At 36.5% G+C, this 19,680-nt stretch overlaps 1 protein-coding gene across 15 annotated transcripts in view; it reads right to left on the bottom strand.

Annotated features, from left to right (window-relative positions):
* Nucleotides 1-19,680, bottom strand: part of GPHN (gephyrin) — a 633,256-nt gene that overhangs the window by 46,855 nt on the left and 566,721 nt on the right. For all 15 annotated transcript variants that reach the window (XM_058739364.1, XM_058739365.1, XM_058739368.1 and 12 more), the window contains one exon: nucleotides 10,392-10,513. In XM_058739364.1, coding sequence (XP_058595347.1) covers nucleotides 10,392-10,513 — 122 coding nt within the window. The remainder of the gene's footprint in view (nucleotides 1-10,391; nucleotides 10,514-19,680) is intronic.

The raw sequence follows: 19,680 nt of genomic DNA, 5'->3' as shown, positions 1-19,680 counted from the left end.
CTGCACTGCCAAGGAAACAATCAACAAAATTAAAAGGCAACCAACGGAATGGGAAAAGATATTTGCAAATGACATATCGGACAAAGGGCTAGTATCCACCAAACTCCACACCCGAAAAACAAATAATCCATTGAAGAAATGGGCAGAAGACATGAATAGACATTTCTCTAAAGAAGACATCCAGATGGCCAACAAGCACACAAAAAGATGCTCAACGTCGCTCCTCATCAGGGAAATACAAGTCAAAACCACACTCAGATACCACCTCATGCCAGTCAGAGTGGCTAAAATGAACAAATCAGGAGACTATAGATGCTGGAGAGGATGTGGAGAAACGGGAACCCTCTTGCAATGTTGGTGGGAATGCAAACTGGTGCGGCCACTCTGGAAAACTGTGGAGGTTCCTCAGAAAATTAAAAATAGACCTACCCTATGACCCAGCAATAGCATTGCTAGGAATTTACACAAGGGATACAGGAGTACTGGTGCATAGGGGCACTTGTACCCCAATGTTTATAACAGCACTCTCAACAATAGCCAAATTACGGAAGGAGCCTAAATGTCCATCAACTGATGAATGGATAAAGAAATTGTGGTTTATATACACAATGGAATACTACTTGGCAATGAGAAAGAATGAAATATGGCCTTTTGTAGCAACGTGGATGGAACTGGAGAGTGTGATGTTAAGTGAAATAAGTCATACAGAGAAAGACAGATACCATATGTTTTCACTCCTGTGTGGATCCTGAGAAACTTAACAGAAGACCATGGGGGAGGGGAAAGAAAAAAAAAGGTTAGAGAGGGAGGGAGCCAAAACATAAGAGACTCTTAAAAACTGAGAACAAACTGAGGGTTGATGGGGGGTGGGAGGGAGAGGAGGGTGGGTGAGGGGTACTGAGGAGGGCACTTGTTGGGATGAGCACTGGGTGCTGTATGGAAACCAATTTGACAATAAATTTCATATTTAAAAAAAACAAATAAAAATTCTCCTTGATAGAAATTTCTACTTTTAGAACATTAGGTAAACACCAAGATGTTAGGATATGTTTTGTTCACAAATTGTAAGATGTAAGGCAACGGGCTTTGCCCAAATAATCACTGTACTGTTAACTCTACCTTGATAATTCCTCCTAAATGTGCTAGTTTTTTAAGAATCCAATTTGCTGTCTCAGTGCTTGTTCCTTCTGTTTCGTGCTCTAATGTGAAGAGGCAGCTTCACAAATTGGCAACAACAGGAGCAGGCAATTCAAATCCCGCACACCAATCTATGACAGAGCCTAGGAAGCCCAGTATGATTTGAGTGGGGCAGGCTACTGTGATGGCAATTTTCCAGAAGGGGGAACCCTTTTCTTAATTATGGGAATTTCTCAGCCCTGCAGGCCTTGAAAGGCTAGAAGGGCTAAGTCAGCAGTTACAAGCTACATTACCAAGCTGTTTTAAAGCTGCTGTTTTATATATTTATAAAAATATAAACAGCTGAATAGTTAAAATCAGTCTTAGACATTATATAAACTCGATTAACGCTAAACTTTATCTAAAAAAAATTTCCCAAGGGGATTCTGTATATTTGGATCATGATTACTGCTTATTTCATTGAAGAGGTAAATGTATAACATCCATCTATTCAAGCCCAAGGAAACAGCTCCCCAACTTTTTAAATTAGAGGCTTCCCAAATCCATTTGGAATTCTGCTCCCCTCCCAGTTTATATTTCTTTTTCTTCAGAAATATAAAACGAATTATCTCAGCCACAAAGCTTTACATTGTGCATTTTGGGGGGACGTGTCTCAGTAACGGAATTCTGTTGTCAGTGCCATACTTTCTTGCCTGTTCCTATGGCTAGGTTTTTGGACTCACTGTGAAGGGACCCTGTAAGATTCTTCTGGACAGTTGCATAGTTTCTAGGTTCCATGGAAAGAAACGGTAGTATAGGAAAAGACGGCAGGGCTACCTGATCTAGGAGATGTATTCCTACTTAGTGCTGTGTACACAGGGGTACCAAGACACTCCTTCATGGAGCTTCCTGCTGGGAAAGAAAATATCCCTGGCTAACTATGAACAAATCCTTTTTCCACTCTGTATAAGCCACATAAAACAGCAATTTCTCTGAGAAATTTTATCAGGAAAGTGAGGGAAAGGAAAAACAAAGAAAAACATATGTGCCCAAATGATGACTATCTTAACCAAGTCTGCCCACAATTATCTTGGCTGGCAAATATGGTGTACCATACTCATTTACCTATCCAAACTTCCTCATTTGTCTCTGACTCTTCCCCCACAGTAGGGAAATAGTAGTAGTTCATGCTGCCTACAGGACAAAAGGGGGCTAAGAAGTCATTGAACCAGCCATGGGAAAAAGAAAACCAGGACATCTACTATCCCATATTCAAGGTAGAAACAGGATGGAGCTTAGAAGTAGTTTATCCCTATAGACTCATACCAATTTGTGCCAACTAGAAACCTCTAGACTTGACTAGTTTCATATTCAGGTCCATACTCAGTGGTCCCTCTCTTTCTTTTTCTGTTACTTCCTGGCACTTATTGAATAGTTACCATGTGCTGGCACTGTTCTAATTGCTGAGGATACAGTCATGAACAACTTGTTTTACATGCCTACCAGCAGTTGAGGACAGCAGTTATTTACCATTTTACCTCTGCCATCGACATAGTTTTGGATACGGCAGACACTCAACAAATGGTCACAAAATGAATAAAATAAAAATTTAAAGACACTTGCAAATAATTGTGGGTATATGCCAAGATTTAGTTATAGAGGTGTTCATCATTTACTTGCAAATGAGAAAGATTAGAAACAACCTAATGCCTAACAATAAGGGATTGTATAAATAAGTAACATTAAACTTTATACTAGAGAATAATATATAGGCATTTAAGTGATATAGCAGAGATCTAGCAGATCTAGATATACTAAAGAATAATATATAGGCATTTAAGTGATATAGCAGAGAACTATGTAATCAGACAGATGTTTATGGTACATTGTGGAAAAATGAAAAGTTATACTAAGAGTATGATTTCTTTGTTTTCTTACACTCACACATATAAACTCTATACACACATAGAATTGAAGAATAAAAGGAGAGTAATACTGGGTAACGGGATTATATGTTAATTTCCTTTCTTTGCTTTTTTTGATGAACCTATATTTTCTAAATTTTCTTCAATGAACATTTGTTTATTCTAAGATTAAAAAGTTACATTAAAAATGTACACTAGAACCTCTAGAACAATGGCCCAAGAGGTGCATAATAGAATTGGACCAGGAATAGAAGATGATCATGTTAACCCATATCTAAAGTCTTTTAATGTCTTACTACCAATTACATCTCTGTAGACAGCATTAAAAGATACCATGCAGTTAGTACAAAGCTGCTAGCTTCAGGTAAGTCTTTTTTGCACAGCTAATTTGTAACTCACAGGTTATGTAAAATTGGTTGTTTGTAACCTAGAACACCTTTCTATATAAACATCTATAAGTACTACACATGGTGGATATGATTCTAGGGTAAACAAACAAACCTTAATTTAGCTCATAATGTTACTCGTATATTGCGGAATTACCCTGCAGTACTAGCCTGAACTGTGGAAGCAAGATGGAAGACTGAAGAAACAATGTTGAAATATAAAGCATTTGCTTATGACATCTTCCCACCTACCTTTCTTTAGTCATTTCCTGCGGCCAATGCACTTCTTACTGGGCCCCTAGTATCTTGCTATGCTAAGGTTCTGCTTCCGTACAGTTTTCCCACTGCCTCAAAGAACTCCAAGTTCTAAGTGATTTACTCCTGTTCATTCAGGACAGCAGATTTACTCAGATGTTGGATGTCTGGTTTAAATGTATTCACATTAATATGCAAACTCTCAAGTAGAATACTTTTTAACACAATTGTATCTTTAAATATTATATTATCAGAAAGTATAGCAAAGTGAATAGAACACATTCAGCCAGTATGTGGGATATCTGGGCTTAACAAACATCTCTCCTAAATAGGCTACATTGTGAGGGTCAGGCAGCAAGGAGATTAACGGTACCACTAAATTGTTCTTGTTGTTCCTGGCCTTCCCCCTTACTTCTCAAAATGCTTTTTCTCCCTTCCCTTCTTTTAATGTAGTGACAGAGACACTTTATATGGTGGGTAGGAAAAAGGAAAGAATAAGGTTGGCTGTTTGGGAATCTAGGTTATTTGTAAGTTGAATAAATGTAGGGCTGACTACCAAAGTATTATACATTCACACTGTGTGTATGCTCTCTTTTCCTTTCTCCTTTATCTCCCATCCCCACAAAAGATACTATGAACTTGGTGTAACAAATTATCCAAACATAATACATATCGCAAATGCAGCCCCAGCAGCTGTGAGAAGAAAGGTAAAGGAAGAAATTATAAAAGGAAGACTGTAATAAATCCTCCTGTCATTTTCCTCATTTCTATATCATCTACATCATCTAAAGATTTGGATTCTGCAACTCAAGTCTTTAAAATTCATTTATAACTACACAGTTAATATGTAATTCACAATTTAAACTAAATTTTCCCCTCTGGCTTTTGAAATGTTCACAGCTACTATTTACTAAGGGGTTTTATTCATTAAAATAGATATAGCCTATTTAGTTTATTAACCTTAATATTAATGAAATACAGATGCTAACTCCAATTAAAAGGGTAGCATGGCAGAGCAAAAGGTTCTAGAAAGGACCCCGGAGTTAAGACAGGCCTGGGTTGAACTCCTTACTCTGCCTTTTACTAGCTGCGTAACTCTGAACAGTTTAATTTTTTTAAGTTTCAGTACTATTATCTCCAAAATGGGGATAACAGACACTTATCTGGCTCTGTTGTTTCAAGAGGCTTAAATAAGACACATAAATGAGAGAACGTAGTACAGTGCTATTTATATATGATGGGTACTCAATGAAGACTGACATGTTTGCAGTAAGGAGTCTGGAGAAAATGGATGTATATTGGGTGGGAAGGGAAGAGAGGAAACGATCAGAATTGAAAACTCCTTTGTATTCTTACTAATAACTGTATCATTCATCTCTGTAGTACCAAGGACTGGTACAATACCTGACACAGTAACCCCTCATAAAAGTTTGTTGAATTATTAGGGTGAGTTTATCCATATATAATAAAGCCCCAATTCTGCCACAGGTATAGAATACACACCTTAGAAAGGTCATATTGGTAGCAGAATCGAGGGTGAGTTAGAGGAGAAGACTTAAGGAATGGACACCAGTTAAGATGGCAGTCTCATATGTCTAGACAAAAAATAAATGGAGCCCTGAACTAAGCCAGGACAGTACGGATGAAGGGATGAGAATGCAGAGAAGAAATATCAAGAAGGGAAAATCTCTAGGACTTAAATACAGGGGTGAGTGAAAGAGAGGACCTATGATGACGTGCTCAGGTTTCTTCTGGCTTGGGTGACTGGGTAGGTGGTGAGGCAGTCACTGAGATAGAAGAATGAAAGGAAATGGAACAGGGCAGTCGTGGGGAGAGGCGGTGAGTGAGGTGAGAGGATGGCGAACTGATTTTTGGACAGGTTGAGTTTGCAATGCCCATTGAATTTTTTTTTTTAATTTTTTTTTAACGTTTATTTATTTTTGAGACAGAGAGACACAGAGCATGAACAGGGGAGGGGCAGAGAGAGAGGGAGACACAGAATCTGAAACAGGCTCCAGGCTCTGAGCTGTCAGCACAGAGCCCAACGCGGGGCTCAAACTCACGGACCGTGAGATCGTGACCTGAGCTGAAGTCGGACGCTTAACCGACCGAGCCACCCAGGTGCCCCAATACCCATTGAACTTAAAGAAGATGCACCTAGGAAGTAAGTGGATCTAGGCATGGAGCTCAAGACAGAGATGAAGTTTGGGAGTCATTGGCATAAGGAATCAGAAGGACAGAAAGCCAAGAGGGAGCAATGGGGACTCCTAAATTTAGGGAATGAACATAGGAAGAGGAGCTACAAAAATCAGGAAAAGATAAACTACAAATAAAACATGAAGAAGTGGAAATGGTGTACTGCTAGAGAGGAATGTAAAACTGTGGTAGACAGACCTAATAGCTGGGTTTTGCAGGCATTTTATTTGTGTTTATAGTCACATACCATTTTGATGAGGCTTTGTAATCCAGATGAAGACAAATCAACATTGACACTCTTCTGTTATATGTAATAACCTTCACAATGTCTTTTGATTTAATCTCTTAAGGAAATTCTACTTCCAAATGTGTTTAAGCTCTGGAACTTCATAAAACATTTTTATTACTAATCTCTAAATTCTAGTACATTTCTAGTACATGTAATTTCAAAGGCAAGATCTAGGTCTGTTTAAGCTTTGTATCTTCAATAGCCTTGGTCTTAAGATTCATAGTAGATGCATGATTAAATTGACAAAAATCCTTGTTATTTCCTGTGATCCACGGACCAACAGCTTGGTGTCCTTGGGAGCTTGTTAGAAATGCAAAATCTTGGCCCGCCCCACAACTGGTAAATCAGAATCAGCATCTAAAAAAAAAGCTTATTTATCTGAGTGAGAGAGAGAGAGAGAGAGAGAGAAACAGAGAGAGGGGTAGAGAGAGGGAGACAGAGAATCCCAAGCAGGCTCTGTACTGTCAATGCAGTGGGCTCCATCTCATGAACCACAAGATCATGACCTGAGCCAAAATCAAGAGTTGAACGCTTAACTGACTGAGCCACCCAGGTGCCCCAGAATCAGCATTTTAAATAAGATCTCTAGGTGATTCTCACAGGTACACAACCAATACTTCCTGACTGACTGAACAATGAATAAATAAATCGTATTGTTCTTATACCTAGTCCATCTCCAACTTTAGCCCATGTGAAATGCCTTGGTCAAATTATCTTTGTAAAATAATGGTTATGATGTCAATTTCGCTTTTTTTTTTTTTTAAAGCTTCAAATTTAAATGAATTGGGTAGTTTCTGCTTGGATTGCAAAGCCTTTCAAAGTCTGGCTTCAAATTTCTACCAAGTTCACCTCCATTATCCTTCTACCTAAACCTCCTGTTCTAATCATTCTGGCCTTTGAGTAGCTCGCTGTTTATTTCTACTTCTGTATTTTATTTTCTACTTCTCTACTTTTTATTCATTCCATGTTTCCTACTTCATTAACACACTCTGTTTCTAACTATACAAATTCTATTCATCCTTCATGTTTTAGCTAACATTGCACCTTTATAAAAAAAAAAAAACCCAAAAAACTCTGACCACTGTAGCGCATAGTTATGATTCCTTTCTGACATATGTAGTTATTATCTTGTCTTTATAATGATAGCAAAGAATTGCAGATTGATAATTTCAAGACTTAAATTCCATTTTCACCTCTGCCAGTAACTTGCATAATGCTGGGCAAGTTCATTTAACATCTCTGTTTCAAATTTGTCTTTTTAAAAAACTGCTAGGAACTCCAACAGTCTTGTGTTACACATGCTGTGAGAAATTGTCTTATGGAATATATTTTAATACACACAAAATATTTATAAGTGAATGCTTTTAAAATACAGTTGCTAACTATCAGGTATTTGAAGCACCTTTCCCCAAATTTTCACTATACCCTCTTTTTAAATAACATGTACAATAAACAGAGGAAACATTAAGCCTAATTTAATTATAGAGTCTTAGTCTACAATTTCAACATTTATCATTATAATTATGGTTGGTGATAAGAATAAGAGCTGAGAAGTAGAATCATAGAATTTAAAAACCAGACTCCAACCATATTTTAAATATAAGAATAGAGCTCTTACTCCCTACTCTTATCTGTCACAACTGAGCAGGGGTTCTGGGCTTGCTGACATTCTTGAGCTGTTTCTCTCCTTGCTTTAAAGAAAGTGTAGTTTCTCCCATGACCCTCTTGTTTCCCTGGAGAGCTTCACAGAGAGGCTTCTGTATAACATTTGCTTTCATTAGCAAAGGGCTACATAGGAACGAGAAGAATGAAGAGGGAGGCAGCCTTCACAGAGTATCAACAGGCTGCAGATTAAATGTACCTTGTTTCCTTTGCTAAATTCCCAGCACACATTTCCATTAGAACAGTTATAAATTCTTTCCACCCACATTCCACCTCTGCATTCTAACCATTTACTCTGGGCCTCTTTAATATAGCACTCTAAGACTGAGAAAGTCTAGCTTTGCATTGTTGTATTTTAAAAACATTGTTCTCAGTTTTCTGGAACATATTTTCATTTGAGAAAAGGATATGCACTAGAGATATGTATATTCTCAGAACTGCCTATATCTTGCTTATACTTTTACTGTTCTTTATATTGTTTTCAAGGAACATTTTGGAGTTAACATATGAAACCAATATTATTAGTAAATATCTACCATAACTCAACAGTGTGGGCCTGAGACAATTAAATATTAGCATATTAACATATGAGGCCTTCAATGGTGTAATGGCAGCAAAAATAGTATGTCAAGTAAGCAATTGTTTTTATATACAAAAGTGCAAAAATAGGAGGAGTGGACAGAATTATAGTCCAGAAAAGCTCAAGGTAAAAATGACACACACACAAAAGTGCTTCCTTTACCTTATCATATTTCTTACAGCCCATTAATGCCCTTGAAGGCAAGGCCAGAGCCAGTTGTAGGTGGGAAACAAATCCTAAACAATCTGGTGAGTTGGCCCCTAGAGTTTCTGGACCTACTCTGTGCTTTTGGAACTCTTGGGTTCCTCTTATCTCTTTTGGGAAGTTAATTTTTGTCTTTTGTAAAGGTGTACCTGCGTCAGGATAACTTTTAGGTGCTTGAAGTTTATATGAAAGGACAGGTCAGGGATGCCTGGGTGGCTCAGTTGTTTAAGCATCTGACTCCTGATTTTGGCTCAGGTCATGATCTCACGGGTTTGTGAGTTGGAGCCCTGCATCTGGCTCTGAGCACTGATAGTGTGAAGCATGCTTAGGATTCTCTCTCTCTACCCTCCAGCGTACTCACTCTCTCTCAAAATAAATAAATAAACTTTTAAAAAAGTTAAAAAAAAAAAGGACAGGTTAATGGTCAGGCCCAAATTCACATAACTACTCGTCCTCCTGCTGCCCCCCCACCCCCCCACCCCCTTTTTTTTTCAGTGGGTTATTTCTACTCTTTCCCAAGGGCTAGGGAGCCTGGGTCAAAGTGATATTAAGTAACTGTCTTCACCAGCATGGGTTCTAAGTTGGCTGGTTACTCAGCTATGGGCATCTCTAAAACTAAGCATCCAAGTAAATACAAAGGTGAAGATTTTAAAAACAATGACATTTGAAAACATGTCTAACAGACTCTGTATTCCAATATCCTCAGAGAAAGAAAAAAAACTATGAGGAAAGGAGAGCACTTTGAAAGGTAAAAGAACATAAAACTACTCCCTTTCATGCTATCAGCAAGATGCTATGTTCAAGGTTTGGATTGTGTTGTGTCCAGTTTGAGCTTAAGCTGGGGTGTAAGTGTCAGAGCATACTCTGTGAAATGGTAAGGTGGTGCCTCTTCAAAAGCACATTTGCTGGGAAATTCTTACCTTGTCCTGGGGAAGAAAGATCCAGATATAATGAGCTTTTCTCAGTGACAAGGTGGTTACAAGAAAGAAAGGGGCAATTATGGGTGACAGATACATCATGCTATCACTTAGATTTGTCTCTGAGCTTTGTCTCTACCAGGTTGATGTCTGAATATTACTAAAAAAAGCAGGCAAGTCTCTTGTGAACTGGAAATCCTGATGAGAGAGGGCTGCATGGCTGTGCTGCGTGGTAGTGGGGTGCTCAGAAAAAGACGTGATCTTGATCACAGGTTGGAAGGTACAGAAATCCTTGGGGGAATTTAGCAGAGGGCTGAGTTAATTTAGCATATGGGGTAATTGCTCTTAGAGATGGGCAGTTCTAGTCACAGATTCTAGTTACAGATGGGTGAATGAAGCCTGGAGAAACTTGGGTTACATAAGGCTACAAAAATCAATATAAAAGTCCTAGAAAAAACTGTACTTAAACTACAAAGGAGCAGTTAGTGCTAATTTTGACATTCTTTTTTATCTTCTTACCCGGGTCTTCCCTGTCTTTCTTGAAACAAGTGTGGGTGAATAGGAATAATACCATCACCATTAATTCCATTAGAATAAAGCCAACACTATCAAAAAAGACCCCTGTAAACTTAACATACCCACAGGAGAGCAAAAAGTATTTCTCCTGTTGTAATAGGCATTCTAGGAAAATGTCTGTCCCTAAAGGACATAGACATGTCCATAATTTTTTGGCTTCTGGAGAATGAGATTATTGAAAATTATTGTATTAAATTTGTCTCTTTAGCAACAACCCCACCTAGTTAGTACTCCCAAAATTCAAATTTGTACAAAAACAACTTCCAAATAAAATCCAATACTTACTTGTCTCCCACAATTCCCAAGTTGATTGTGGGGTAACCATGTTCCTGAATTGTTGCTAAGAGGGTTGAACGATTGCTGTCTCGAATCTTTCCTGGTAAGAGGTCATCTTCAGGATTTAGCAGCTACAAAGCCAAAAAAACCACCACAAATTATTCTCTTAGGATAATGTTGCTTATGGTTAATGGAAAAGAAGTAGATGTAGGACACAGGGGTTAGCATATCTAACACCTACAACAGTATCTGGCACATAGAAGGTACACACCCAAAGGGTCCCTGGATAGAGAGTATAGGAGGTTGGAAAAAATGTCCCTCCAGAATTAAAAAGCATTCAGAAATTTAAATGGTGACTAAATAGCAGGCCAGATATCACACCTGCTTTGGCTACAATTTGACAATAGTGGTTTGTAGAGATTGGCCTTCCCAGTGGTTGCTCACAGGGGCAAACTAAAGAAAACAACTTTCTTTTTCCCTCCCAATATTCTTTTCTAGTTTGTCTTTCACTGAGAACATCTGAGGTAGAGACTTTGTGACATGATATTTTCAAGTCTGAAGAAAATGATTTTTTATATTTTTTTTTCAAGCTTTTGATCTCTGAAGCGGGATCAACAATATCAAAGAAGTTAAACTTACTTGAAGGAGAGGGAGACAAGTATCTCGTCTCTTTAGTAGCAAAATTAAACAAGTAATACTTAACTAGAAATATGCACAATTATCCTATGACTCTGAATTGAATCACCCTTTAGAGATTTAATATCTCCCATTATGTCTATGAAAAAAATTATTGGAAACTTATTCTATGTTAGGATGTTTCAGTGAGGCAGTGTGGTATATAGTGGGAAGAGCTTGGGATTCAGACATTCAAATTCAAGTTACCTAAACACATTATGCCTTAGTGCTCTTACTTATAACATATAGTAATAATAATTGCCTTTAAAAGTAGTTAGGACTGGGGTGCTGTGTGGCTCAGTCGGTTAAATATCCGACTTCAGCTCAGGTCATGATCTTGCGGTCCGTGAGTTCGAGACCCACGTCAGGCTCTGAGCTGAGAGCCTGGAGCCTGCTTCGGATTCTGTGTCTCCCTCTCTCTGACCCTCCCCCGTTCATGCTCTGTCTCTCTTTGCCTCAAAAATAAATAAACGTTAAAAAAAAAGTAGTTAGGATTTATTGAAGTAATGAACACTCAGTTAATGTGGGTAAATACATAATAAATATGATTATCTTCCTTCATGAAAAATGACATTTAAAGAGCACCTATTTTACCCCAACTATTTTCATATTTTACTCCTAGATGCTAGTGTAGATGGAATTAGCTTATAATGTAAATACAGATTTAGATCAGATTATAACATACTTAAGAGGAGGGGTCCTTAACACATGCAGACACACCAACGTACAACTTTAATTTACACATCAATTTTAAGATGTATTTTGAATCCAGAAATACAAAATGAATAAAAAGTACATCTTGGAGGTGAAAAAATCTGGACTATTACCTTAGGAAGCTGAAGGCAAGTCTGCACATTTTAGATACTTAGGCTGTTAATATGGCCAATACCTAGAGCTTCATATCTCAGTTCTCCCAAACAATAACCCCAAGCCCCTTCAATCTTCCATCTGACTCATCAGTGATACCATGTGGCAGGACATTTGGCTTTATGTTGAAAAGTAGTAGCTTTGCAACCAACTGTTCCCTTAAAATAGCTAGAGAAAAACTGATCATCTTATTCAGTGTCACCTGGGAGTCTTCCCTTCAAATACTGCATTAATTTAACTTAATCAGATGCCATGTGACATTGCAACCCACTTTCATCCTTAGTCTGGCAGAGCTTAGAAAATTGCTATTGCAGTGCTAATATAGATTAATTTTCTGATCTTAATTAACACACAGTTATTGAAGTCATTATAATTTTATAAAGGCCAAGGCTTACAGTTCTTTAACTCCATTAATCAGACAAGTTGCTTCAGAAAGAAACTGTGTGGTTATATAATTTTTTTTTTTTTTCACAAAAGGGTACTGACCAACTAAACAAGAGCCCTGTTTTTAGGGTGTTGTTTTGCTGTAAACAGTTCTAGAAATAACAGAACAATTAGAGATCATTGGAGAACTAGTCATTTATCTGTAAAGCTGACATGATAAAATAATACTTAGTTAAATGAGTGTGTGGGATTTACAGTGCATTTCATGTATTTTCAAAGAAAAACAGAACTGAATGGGAGATTAAGGCTGAATATACTAGAACAAATTCACAATATTTCCTTTTAAAACTTAATCTTATTTTTTGGTTATCTTATACTTCTGGTCATCTTTGAAATGATGCCTGAAACCTGCCACAGTTAAAATACAAAAGAAAAAAAAAAACAAAGTAAAACAACACATAACCCATTATCTCCCTACCTTGTTACTTTCCTGTCTACCCTATATTAAATTTCAATTTCCTGTTTCTGTTACTAGTGGTGCTACTGTCTTTCAAACATTTAAACTTTGATTCTTTTTATTTCCCTTTGTAATTCACTATCTTCCCAAAGATCACAGTTCTTAAGAACATCCTAGGGGCGCCTGGGTGGCGCAGTCGGTTAAGCGTCCGACTTCAGCCAGGTCACGATCTCGCGGTCCGTGAGTTCGAGCCCCGCGTCAGGCTCTGGGCTGATGGCTCGGAGCCTGGAGCCTGTTTCCGGTTCTGTGTCTCCCTCTCTCTCTGCCCCTCCCCCGTTCATGCTATGTCTCTCTCTGTCCCAAAAATAAATAAAAAACGTTGAAAAAAAAAAAATTAAAAAAAAAAAAAAAAAAAGAACATCCTAATAACATATCTTCCTTGACCCTATGGTTTTAGTCATTCTCTTACCCAGGTGCCCCACCCCTTCATTTCAGATATTCAATGTCTAAATGTCTACAAATCATTATAATTGGCTATCATACATACAAACTCTTTCCTTCTGAGAAACAGAAACATCAACTTGCAAAACTGTACTATTATTTGTATAACAGAGAAACTGTACCAAACCATGACAAGTAACTCAAACAACTATCTTAAGTCAAATTGTTTTAACATAAACTTGTTTAGACTTATATACTCCAAGACCATGGACAAATTGAGACCATGATAACTCCAGATGGACTCATGTGCTCCAAAGATGAGACCATTTCAGCAACTCACCTATTTTATAAAATCTGACCAGTCTCTGCCTAGACCTTACTTGCTAATTTCGACCTTAAAACCACCCCCAGTTCTCATGACCAACCTCAGTTCTCAAAGTCCTGTATATATCCTTCTGTAATATCCTCCATTTCTGGCACTACTGGGATTCTTCCATGGTGATGCTCTCCCTTGCTCAGAAATTTTTATACAGCTTTGTATGATCAACAAATTTCCCTGGTGGTTGTTATATTAAGACTTTGATAGTCCTAGAGGTCCCACCAAGACTTAGACAAGACCCCTTCCTACGAGTATTCTTATATCGGTTACATTGAACTTCACTGAGGTCTCTTGAGTCTCTTTGCTCCAGAGATTCTTTGCTTATGATGGTAAGTCCAGCACTTCCTTAAGGTCTGATCCTTTTTTGTTGAGCTCCCAAAGCTAGCTGATATTTATTTTGTTTGTTGTGAGAATAAGGTTCCCAGGACTTTTTGGTTATTTGATCAAATTTGTACAAATTTTTGTTTTTCTTGTGAAGATGTGTTAAAGCATTGATTTGATACTAATCATCTTGCTTGTCAACAAACAAGATGTAGCTTGTTTGGCTAAATTCTTGTGTGTCTGTAAGAGCTTTTCTTTGTTTATGTTTGAGAAATTGGCTTTGGGAGAGATCTCTTCTCTAACTATTCCTGCTGATTTTTAGGGTCAGCTGTTAGGGATTCAACCTTAGTGCTAAGGACTTCAGGTATAATATATAAGCAATATTTTTCCAATTCACGGGCTCATCTAATAATAAAATTCTTGTACTTCCTGGCATAACTCTGGCTTGTTTTATTTTTCTTGCATTTATCTTTCAAAAAAGCATCAATTCATGAAGAACAATTTGGAATTCCAGTGGTCACTTTGAAGTACATATGACATGACCACATTTATCCACTTGAAAGCATGTTGAGAACAAAAGGGAAATACAATTCTGAATATTCAATAATTAGCATTTTTATTGTTATGCAAAGTTTCAAAAGGAAGTTTAAATAAAAATGTACAAAATTTAAAATTCTTTTGTTAGACCCTCATGAGGAGGTTCTCTGTCTCCTTTCTAAAAGAGAAATCACTTAGTTTATTTCAAGAGACATCCTTCTTTGTTTCTGTTCTTCGGAGATTTAACCTTATGGTCTTGATTGAATTGTCAAAGGGCCTGAGATTGATTATAACGACTCACTTTCCCTTTTCTATGTTTTGAAATGGGCTTGTCTGCATAAGACTTCTCCCTTCTTTGCAAAGGGAAGATAATCAGGCTTCTCTAGTGGTCACTAACTCCATATCCATTGCAAACAGCTCCCTTATACATCCCTACTTATCTTTTTCCTTTTTCTAGAATAGTTTATTAATTGATCAAAAACCAATTCTAGTAATTATGGACACACCTTAGAAATACTCAGATTGTCCAGGTAAACAGATGTAACACATTGAGAGAAAAAGTCAGATTATAAACTCTAATGGAGATGTTCGTATTTTAAATAGCTTCTGATTAAACTCTGGGGAAAACAAACAAACAAACAAACAAACAAAAAAACCTAATTGCCTCAGAAAGAAAAAAAGGGCATTTAGAGCTTTCAAACATAACTTAAGGAGTATTTTAAGAATTTGGTTTTTAAATACTGAGGTTTACAAATTGTATTTGAAAAAAGTCCACATTCTATTTCTACCGTGATGACTCTTTGCACGAATTAGGCAGAGTTGATAATCTTGCTTCAAAAATTGTCCTGTGTTTTCTTCCTGACTTTACCAGCATGTAAGAAATGATACTAGAAATATATTCTAGTTTAATTTTAATTTTCTAAATTTCCTTTCCTAGTTTTGCTACAAAATAGCAACACTGTGTTCATCTAAATCTGAGAATGATGATATGGCATGTCTCTGTGAAAACAGGCTGATGAGGTTCAAGGCATGCTACCCCAAAATATGGCAACTGGTACAGTGGATATTTCAAGCTGAAGGAATTTGAGAAATGGCATGTGCAAAAAGGACTTCCCCATTACACAGGTCATAAAACCTTCATATGAGAGGTACCCTCCCTATGCCTGGAGGAAAGGAGCATCCTTATCTCTGAAGATGAAGGGACACAGAGGAATCCAAATGAACAAGAAGCCTTGCTAAGTTTCCCTCAGTTTACTACACTTTCCTCAAACCCTTTGTCTTATCATATTTTTCCATGACTTTCCACTCCTCATCAAGCCTAATATAAAAATGCTCAGGTTTGACTGTTTCTTCAGGTCTTCATTTTCTTATGAAGGCTCTTCTGTCACAAAAAACTTAAAAAAATGTATATGCCTTTTCTCTTGTTAATCTGTCTTTTGTTTCAGGGGTAACAAAATTGAGAACTTGAGAAATTAGAAGGGTTTAGGAAAAATATATTTTTCATTCTACAGGATGAATTCTTGTAAGGCTTCTGTTAAATCATAAGATCTTATATGAAATGAAATTTTATTTTATTAAAAAATTAAAAAATATTTATTTATTTTTGAGAGAGAGAGGGAGTGCATATGAGCAGGGGAGAGGCAGAGAGAGAGAAGGAGACAGAGAATCCAAAGCAGGCTCTGTGCCATTAGCACAAAGCCCGACATGGGGCTTGAACCCACAAACCATGAGGTCATGACCTGAGCCAAAGCTGGACGCTCAACCGACTGAGCCACCCAGGTGTCCCTGAATTAAATTTTAATTGCCAGATCCTTGTTAACTTTAAGATCTTAACAAGTATTAATTTAAGCAATTGATAAATCATTTTTTTTAATATGAAATTTATTGTCAAATTGGTTTCTATACATTACCCAGTGCTCATCCCAACAGGTGCCCTCCTCAATGCCCATAACCCACTTCCTCCTCCCTCCCACACCCCATCAACCCTCAGTTTATTCTCAGTTTTTAAAAGTCTCTTATGGTTTGCCTCCCTCCCTCTCTAACTTTTTTTTCCTTCCCCTCCCCCATGGTCTTCTGTTAAGTTTCTCAAGATCCACACAAGAGTGAAAACATACAGTATCTGTCTTTCTCTTGTATGGCTTATTTCACTTAGCATCACACTCTCCAGTTCCACCCACGTTGCTACAAAAGGCCATATTTCATTCTTTCTCATTGCCAAGTAGTATTCCATTGGGTATACAAACCACAATTTCTTTACCCATTCATCAGTTGATGGACATTTAGGCTCTTTCCATAATTTGGGTATTTTGGATATTACATTGCAGGCAATGTAATCTTTAACATACTCATGCTCTTATTACATACATCATTAACAGGTTAGAGTAACCATCATTAACAGGTTAAAAAGGATATACAAAGGCAGAGGAATGCTTGTGCAAGGTAGTGAATATGTTTAGTTTTTAGGGAAAAAAAACAGAATATTTTTCTTCAGGCAAAAATGATCTGATTGTGCCAAAATATGAGGGATGACAGTGAAAAATATTTGGGGGTATTACACAGTAAGTATAGAAGGTCTAAAGGAAAATTACTTTTATAGCTTGGGAGTAATAATTATAAATAATGAATTCACAGAAAGGATAATATGTATGAAAAATATTGACAAAGTTGGTCATATGACATGGGTTTCTTCATAAGGAAAAAAAGCCTGTGAATTTTTTATTGCAAATCATTATTATAATTTGGGTTTTCTTTCTGTTAAAGATGGCCAAGTTATCTTGTGCCCAGATAACAAAGGTCCCTTTTTATAACCAAAATATTTTGTTAAGTCTTTGAGTTGTGGCATACTCTTAAATCACTTCAAACAAAAGCTTCTAATAATCATGGTCACTTATTGGTGATTTAAAAAATATTGTTTGCAAATATTTCTTGTTTTTATTTTGACTTTTATTAATATCTTTTCTCCTCTGACAACTCTTCTTGGTTTTGCCTTTCCCATATTCAGGATAAAACTGTTCAGATGTCTTTCACACCTTTAAAACAAGGTTTTACTTTCCTGGATGGCTACTAGGTAATACAAAGATTTGCTCCTTTCTCCTGATAAAAGGAAGGATGCTAAAGTATTTGACATATTTTTACATTGAAATTTAGAAATCTAGAATTGTGGCTTTGAAGTACCTGGCAAACTTTTATATTTGCCTTAATGTTAATCTATGTGGCAGTGGCCAGATGTGTAATCTCTGGAGCTTTAAATGCTACTGCACCTGCTAAGCTATACGGTTTAACAAATTGTCATGCAATAAATAGAACATGAAGACATGATGCTCACATAAATCAAAATGACTACTTCAGAAAACCTAATACACAATAATGGCCCATCAAAAAGTGATACAAACTCGACTGATCACATCTCCAGAAGATAATGGTCTAATTTAGGCTGAAAGTGACCAGGAGTAGGGGAAACTGAGAAATGAAATTGAAATCAGGACTTCCAAAACAGATAAAGTGTGTCACATGCTAACACAGAACACAAACTATTTTAGTTTAAATTGTTTTTAACTCCAGCTCATAAAGAGCTGTAATTATATATTTGCAGAAAGTTATAAAAATAGTACAGAGAGGTCCCCAGTTTCCCCAATAGTAACATTTTATATAACTATAGAATAATATTAAAACCAGGGAACTGACATTGGTATAAGGAATATGTATACTTCTTTGCCACTTTGCCACATATGTAGATTTGCATGACCTGCTACCTCAAATCAAGATGCAGAACCATTTCTTCACCTCGAAGATATTCCTCATGCTAACCCTTTATAGTCATATTCTCCCTCCTGTCCATCCCTAATACATCCCTAATACATTTTCCATCTCTATAATTTTATCATTTTAAGAATGTTATATAAATGGAATCCTATAATACGTAACATTTTAAGATTGATTTTTTTCCTTCCACTCAGCATAATACCACTGAGGTCCATCCAAGTTGATGCATGTGGCAATAGTTCATGGCTTTTTATTCCTGTTTCCAGTTTTGGGGATTACAAATAAAGTAGACCACTTATATTTAATGTAATTATTGATATGTTAGAGCTTATGTCTGCCATTTTATATTTTCTGTTTGTTGCTTCTTTTTTTTGTTTCTTTTTTCCTTTATTCCCCCCTCCATTTTCTTTTCTTTTCTTTTTTCTTTTCTTTGTCTTCCTCTGGATTAAATATTTTTAACAATTCCATTTTGATTCACCTCTATTATTTTTGAGTGTATCTCTCTTTTTTTTGGTAGATGCAAATAACTATGTTCATCACAGCATTATTTCAATGGTAAAAAATGGTCAACAAATTATATATCTAACAATAGGGAACTGATTAATTATGATACATATAACAGAACTCTTTATAGACATTGATGCATTATGGACACATATCACTGCCATTGAAAGATTTGTGATATGCTATTTAACTGAAAAAAATAAAACCCAGAAAATAAAATAGTATTTATGGCACTGTCTCATTTTTACAAATAAATATATATTTATATAAGCACAGAAATTGAATGACTATATATCAAAATGTTAGCAGTGGTTTCTTTCCCTTTTTGCACTACACTAGAATGCCATCTTCATGAGGACGGGGACCACTGTGTTTTTTTGTTAACTACTGTATTCTGGCAACTAAAATAGTACTTGGCACATAGTAGGAGCTCATATATAGTAAGTAGTGAATCAATGCTTATTTGTATTTTCTAGTTTTCCTATAAGTAAGCTGTCACTACACCTAATCTCCTTATGTTAAAAAGATAGTGTACACCCAAAAAAATTGAAAGTAGGGTCTCGAAGAAATATTTGCACACCCCTATTCATAGCAGCATCATTCACAATAGCCAAAAGGTGGAAACAACCCAAGTGCCCATGATGGCTGACTAGATAAACAAAATGTGGGGTGTGTGTGTGTGTATTTATATACATAGAATTTTTATATAAATTTATATATAAGTTATATATATAATTTTTATATAAATATATACACACACATACATACACATATATATAATGAAATATTCAATTGTAAAAAGGAAGGAAATTATGACACACGCTATAACATGGACGAACCTTGAAGATATTTTGCTAAGTGAATTAAGCCAGATATAAAAAGGCAAATTCTATGTGATTCCACTTACAGGAGGTACTTAGAGTAATGAAATTCATAGAGACATAAAGTAGAATGGTAGTTGCCAGAGTCTG

This window comes from Neofelis nebulosa, chromosome 7 (genome assembly GCF_028018385.1).
Source record: "Neofelis nebulosa isolate mNeoNeb1 chromosome 7, mNeoNeb1.pri, whole genome shotgun sequence".
NCBI classification, from domain to species: Eukaryota; Metazoa; Chordata; class Mammalia; order Carnivora; family Felidae; genus Neofelis; species Neofelis nebulosa.
This window is presented reverse-complemented; position numbering and strand designations above follow the sequence as displayed.